The 6,341-nt window shown below is 61.3% G+C and overlaps 1 protein-coding gene across 1 annotated transcript; it reads right to left on the bottom strand.

Moving 5' to 3' along the window:
• Nucleotides 1–526: 526 nt before the first annotated feature.
• On the bottom strand, nt 527–4,202 carry FZD8 (frizzled class receptor 8). The gene has a single exon (XM_073018844.1). It carries the CDS (start codon nt 3,341–3,343, stop codon nt 1,262–1,264), a length of 2,082 nt encoding a protein of 693 aa, XP_072874945.1. The 5' UTR covers nt 3,344–4,202; the 3' UTR covers nt 527–1,261.
• Nucleotides 4,203–6,341: the final 2,139 nt, after the last annotated feature.

Genomic DNA, 6,341 nt, shown 5'->3' with positions numbered 1-6,341 from the left:
TAGTTTAATCCATTGAAGAGCGCCTGCTCCCCTACCAGATTGTCAAGTGACTTCTACAGTAAAGGGTGAGCTATGGTTTAAAACATTAACCTCTACACCTCAGCAATGCGTTCCCTCCCTGGAACACCAGGTGCTTTCAAAATCACGGACTCCAGAAATGAATGCAGGGTTTTGAAACCTTTAGTGATACCATACAGGATAAATAACAAGGCCTAAGGGGAATTACTGCCTTGCAGAAGTTCCATTCACATCCGCTAAGGTGAGAGTTGTTATTGGATCAGAAAAGAGCTCCCATGAAAAACACCGTCTTTGGGGAAGGTGCAAAAACTCAATTTTGATTTCAGTTCAACAATTATATTTACTTGGCTAACAACTTAAGAACTAGAGTTTAACAAGTAATTTTCTTCATGCCTAAGGTCAGTGTACAGAATGACAAGCCAGAAAATGTCCATTTTCCCCATGCGTCCTTAGCAAGCATTTTAAAGGTGACAGCTCAGAAGAGGCGGGGGAGAGGGCAATGGTTAAATCATTTATCAAAAGTCATTTTATTGACAAAATATAATACTTATATCTGTTCTTACAGGGGTAAGCCTCTAAACTTTTTACAAAATCATGTACACACTGTATATCTTTGGATATATACATATTTTACACTTTTTTTTTTTTTTACAATTTAACAAATAATTATATAAATACATCCTCTAATGTAAGAAACCCGTATTTACTTGGGGTGTATAATTAAGACATTTCTTGTTTGTTTACTTAAGGCATTTGCCTGGTCATTAAGAATACCCAAACCGTGCAATCCCATCAGGTCGCGGTCACCCCTCCTCCAGGGTAAGTCAGGGGTGGGAGTTTACGTAAGAGAGTCGAGGGAGAAAAAGGGGTTCTCCCAGGTGAAATCTGTGTATCTGACTGCAAACCCAGCCAAGTGCAGCCAGGGAGGGCTCCAAACCTCGGGTTCTGGAAACGCCGCAGAGTCCACCCTCCTCAGCCAACAGAAATTAACGCGTGGCGGGAGGAGCTCCCCGCACATCAATGGAGGAATAGGGGCTGGGTCTGGGAGGCTTCAATGCCAGGTACTTTGTTCTAAGTGAGTCATTTAAGTCCCAGCTAATGGATACCATTAAGAGTTCATTATCATGCTAATAGCAATCAACACTGTGAAGGGGTGGGAACCTCAGCCCATCAAGTGTCCCTTCGCTGCACTTGTTCTCCTCGCCCCCCTCCCCACCCCTCCTGGGCGCCGCCTCCCCTCCGCTCAGACCTGGGACAATGGCATCTGCTTTGGATAGGACACAGAGCTGGCCGTGCCCGACCGCCACGTCAGGCCGGTGCTGACGTCGCTGTAGAGAGAGCCCGCGCCACCGCCCGGCCCCCCGCCGCCGGGCCCCCCGCCGCCACCGCCCCCCGGCCCGCCGCCGCCCCCCGCGGCCGTGGCGCCCGCGCCCCCGCCCACTGCGGCGCCCTTACTGGCCCAGCAGCAGCGGGTGCACAGGGAGCGCCAGGACTCCAGCGTCTTGCCGGACCAGACCCACACGCCCGAGGTGATGCCCACCACTAGGCACATGAAGTACTTGAGCATGAAGACGGCGTAGTCGGGCCTGCGCGCCTGGTCAGGCTGTAGGTCCCGCAGGCACGGGCAGTTGTGCGTGGCCTCCCAGCGCGGGCGGTTGTGCTGCTCGTAGAAGAGGCAGGCGACCACCACTGCCGCGGGCACGGTGTAGAGCACGGTGAACAGGCCCAGGCGGATCATCAGCTTCTCCAGCTTGTGCGTCTTGGTGGGGCCGTCCTGCTGCTTGATGACTGAGCGGATGCGGAAGAGCGACACGAAGCCGGCCAGCAGGAACATGGTGCCAATGAAGAGGTAGATGACCAGCGGCGCCAGCACGAAGCCGCGCAGGTTGTCCAGGCTCTGGTTGCCCACGTAGCAGATGCCCGCCACTGGGTCGCCGTCTACCGAGCTGAGTGCCAGCACCGCTATGGACTTAACGCTGGGCACGAGCCATGCGGCCAGGTGAAAGTACTGCGAGTAGCCGGCGATGGCTTCGTTGCCCCACTTCATGCCGGCCGCCAGAAACCACGTGAGCGACAAGATCACCCACCAGATGGAACTGGCCATGCCGAAAAAGTAGACTAGCAAGAAGACCACGGTGCACAGCGCGGGGCCGGTGGTCTCATAGCGCACGTGCTGCTCCACCGCGCCCAGCTCCTCGTACTCGCCGCGCCCGCCCGGGCCGCCCGCGCCCGCGCCCGCCGCGCCCGCGCCCGCCGCCGCGCCGCCCGCGCCGCCCGCGCCCCCCGCGCCCGGCGCGCCGCCGCTGCACGCCACCTTCTCGTGGCCCGCCACCAGGCGCACTAGGTAGCCCACTGACACGAAGAGGTAGCAGGCCGAGAGAAAGATGATGGGCCGCTCCGGGTACTTGAAGCGCTCCATGTCAATGAGGAAGGTGGAGACGGTGGCGAAGGTGGACACGAAGCAGAGCACCGACCACAGGCCGATCCAGAAGACCGTGAAGGCGCGCTCGTCCTGGCTGAAGAAGGGGTTGTGGCAGGGCAGCGCGCAGTTGGCGATCTGGCCTGTCTTGACGCGGTTGTAGAGCGGGTGGCGCTCGCTGGACACGCTCACCATGGGCGCGCGGCATTGGCACCCGGGCTCGCAGGGAGCCGCGCCGCCGCCAGGGGGCCGCGCCTTCCCGCCACCGCCGCCACCGCGAGCTGGGGGCGCCGCCGCGTCCCCGCCGCCACCGCCCCTGCCGCCGCCGCGGTGCGGGGGCCTGGCCCCCGGCGGGCGGCCGTGGCCGCTGCCCGAGGGCGGCTGCTCGCCGGGCGGCGGCGGCGGCAGGCGGCGCGGGGGGCTGGGCGCGGCGGTGGTGAGGTCGGTGCGGTTGTAGTCCATGCACAGCGTGTCAGGGTTGCCCTGTTCGGGCAGCCGGTCGCAGCGCATGCGGTCGGGCCAGGCGAAGCCGTACTGACGCATGAGCGGCGCGCAGCCGGCCTTGGCGCGCTCGCACACCGAGCGGCAAGGCGGCAGCGGCTTCTTGTAGTCCTCCAGGCAGATGGGCGTGTACATGCTGCACAGGAAGAACTTGAGGTCGGGCGAGCACTGGATCTCCACCAGCGGCCAGAACTGGTGCACCTCCAGACCCGCCTCGTCCTGCGTGTCGTGGTTGAACTGGTTGGGCATGTAGGTGTAGTTGTAGCCGATGCCCTTACACAGCGGCACGGTGATCTCTTGGCACGCCAGCTCCTTGGCCGAGGCGGCCGCCGCGCCGCTAGAGCGCTGCAGCAGCGCTAAGGCGGCCAGCAGCGAGGTCACTTCCAACAGGTAACCCCACTCCATGCTGTGCGCCTCGGCCCGGTGCCCTCGCCCTCCAGGCGGCGCGCAGAAGGGTGCCGGGGGGGAGGGGGCACGAGAGAGCTGGAGACGGGGAAAGCCGGTGATCTGGGATCTCCCTTATGCCTCGCCCGGGAGAGGAGTCTGCTGATAATCTAGCCCCTCGTAGGGGCGCGTCCGCAGCCTCGGCAGGGCCCTTCCGCACTCCTTTCCGCCGCTCCTGGGATTTGAAGGCGGCCGCAGGCGCGCGCCACAGTCCGAAGGTCCTCTCTGCTCGTCCCAGGTCGCGCTCAGCCCTCGCGGCGCAGAGCGTCCGGGCTTCGGCTCATCGTCCCGCGCTCGCTCGCCTCCTCTCCGCGCGCCCGACCACTTCTCCCCGCCGCGCTGGGCGGCAGTGACTCCGCCGGGCACAGAGGGCGGCGGCGCTGCAAGTTTCCTCTCGGGCCGCGGTGCGCAGTCAAGATGGCTGGGCCCGGCCGTTCGCCGCGCCGGGTCAGCCCTGGAGGCCACCGCTTAGCCCCCGGGGGCTCATGCCCGCCCCCAAGGCCGCGCCACCGCCGCCGCCGGAGTTGGGGACCCGCCTCGGCCCAGGCCGCCGCCCTCTTTCTCCGGCGTCCGTCCTTAGTCCGTCAGCCCCCTGGACAGACGGACCCCCGCCACCGGGAAAAGTCAGCGCCGCGCTCCGTCCGCAGTCGGGCGAGGCGCACGCAGTCTCCTTCCTGCTGGACACCCAGGAGCAAATCCAGACCGGAAGGCGGAGCGGACACCTGAGTGGCGCGGCCCGCGCCCAGCCGCCGCCGCCGCCGCCGCCGCCTCCTCCTCCTCCTCCTCCTCCTCGGCGGGAGCAGCGCCCTTCGCCCAACTTCCCGGCTCCAGCCCCGCTCGCGCCGCGCGGCCGGCTCATGAATATTTATACAGCGCGGACTCGGTCTCCGCCCCCAACCCCGCGAGCCAATCGCCGGGCGGCGGGGCGGAGTCCACGCGCTCCCAGGGCTCAGCCTTCCTTAAGGCAGTCCCCGAGTGTCCGCACCGCTGTGCGCGTTCTCTGCGGGTGGAGAGTTTTGGTAACCTTGGGATTGGCCGCAGAGACAGAGTGTTGGCCACGGCTGTCCCCATGGCGCTGAGTGCGTCTGAGGTCTTGGTCCCCTTTCCCCGAGTCTGCCCTTGGGGACAGGGACGGGGTTTGGTGTAGCGCACGCCTCTTCGCCGAGTTTCAAACCAGCCAGGCCCCTGCTGCCACCCTCCGTGAATGCGGGTGATCTGCGGGCGGCGGGGGTCTCGCACTCCTCCGGGCAGCGCGGAGGTCCCGCAGCAGGCGAGTGCAGGGGAGGCCTGCCGGGGCGGTCTGCCGGGGCTTGGCGCTGCAGAAGACCCGGGAAAGGGTGTCCTCCGTGGGGTTCTCAGAACGATGGTTTCTGAGGCTTGGAGATGGGGGGGGGTGGGGGGGGGTGGGGGGGAGGAGTGGAGTCATTCTAAACTGGAGCTGGACCCGGGACGGCCCAGGTGAGATGCCCCGGAGCCCAGCCTTGGGCGCGCGAGGGGCGCGGGGGACAAATGCCCGCCTGAGACTTTTCTCCCGCCTCCGCTGCGTGACGCGGGGGAGCCTCAGTTTCCCCACCTCGAGAGTTGGGTGATCATAGCACAGATCTCTAAGGGGGCTTTGATAATTAGGTGAGATAAAATATAGAAAGCCCCGGGACGCCGTGCTTTCTTAGGAAAAAACATTCCATTTCTTTTTAAAAATCAAAACAAACCCCGAAACTTATAAATAGGACAGACTGGAAACTCTGGGGCTGGATTCCCTGCCTTCGCTTGGTTCTTTCAGGACGTCTGTTCATCCATCCCAAGTTCACAGGCTTTTGCCAGAGCCTCCTTTTCTCTGGTGGGAGGCGGCGCTGCGCTCTGGCGCAGACTCCGGGACACGTATCTGCGCTCTGCACGAGGCCGGAGCCGGACCCGGGCTGCTTTTAGCAGCCGCTTGGGCCACCGCCAGAGAACACGGTCCCCGCCGGCTCCGCAGCCACCTTAAGACCGGCTGGGAGGGGGGCTGCGGGCGGCCCGGGCCGGCGGCCTGGCAGGTTCATTTACGCTTGTTAGGGCGTCCCAGGGGGCTGTCTTTCTCCTGGAATGGAGTGTTTATTTTTTAATTGATGTGCTGTTTCATTTAGCGCTTGTATGGAACTCATGCTGGGGCAGTAATTACTGTAATCTCGGGAACAAGCATTTCAGTTAGCCAGGAGGGTGGTAGAATATGTTTCTCTCTCTCTCTCTCTCTCTCTCTCTCTCTCTCTCTCTCTCTCTCTCCCCCCCCCTCTCTCCTCCCCGCCCCACCTCCCTCCCTCCCTCCTCCCTCCCTCCCTCCTCCCTTCTCCCCATATCCGTCTCCCTCTTCCTCCCTCCCTCTCTTCTGTCTTCTTCCCTCTCTCTCTCCCCACCTCATCTCTCTCTCTCTCTCCCCCTCCCTCTCCCACCTCTTTCTCTCCCTCCTCCCTTCTCCCCTTCCCCTTCTCTCCTTTCCTCCCTCCCTTTTCTCTCCGTTCTCTCACTCTGTTCTTGTTTCAAGATTTTTGCTATTTGCCAGGTTTCATACCGGAACAAGTACAGTTGGAGAACAAAAGTTGCAGAGGGCGTGGGGACAGAGCAAAACAATTAAAGGCACATTTGAGGCCAGTTCCGGTTTTCGGGGCGCTGCTGCTGGTGGTGGTAGTTGGTGGTTGTCCGTTCAGTAACAACTCTTGTCATAAAACAAAAAAAACCAGCAGTATTTGTAGATTGCTTGAGGTGATGGCATCTATGTCTTTCTCCTCTTGCTTTCTGTAGCTTAGTTAGCAACCTCATTATGAAACATGTTACAAGTAGACTGTCAGACCGCACCCTGCCCCAGCGCCCCGTTTTTGGCAAGTTCTGTGTTCTAGACATATCCACCAATCTTTAGTTATACCCCACTATCTTTTTATTTTTTTCAGTTTTGGTCTAGTTGAACCTCTTTATACTGAAAAGCAAC

The sequence above is a fragment of the Chlorocebus sabaeus genome, chromosome 9 (assembly GCF_047675955.1).
Source record: "Chlorocebus sabaeus isolate Y175 chromosome 9, mChlSab1.0.hap1, whole genome shotgun sequence".
Lineage (NCBI taxonomy): Eukaryota > Metazoa > Chordata > Mammalia > Primates > Cercopithecidae > Chlorocebus > Chlorocebus sabaeus.
The sequence above is the reverse complement of the archived record's forward strand: the minus strand, read 5'-3'. Positions and strand labels throughout refer to the sequence as shown.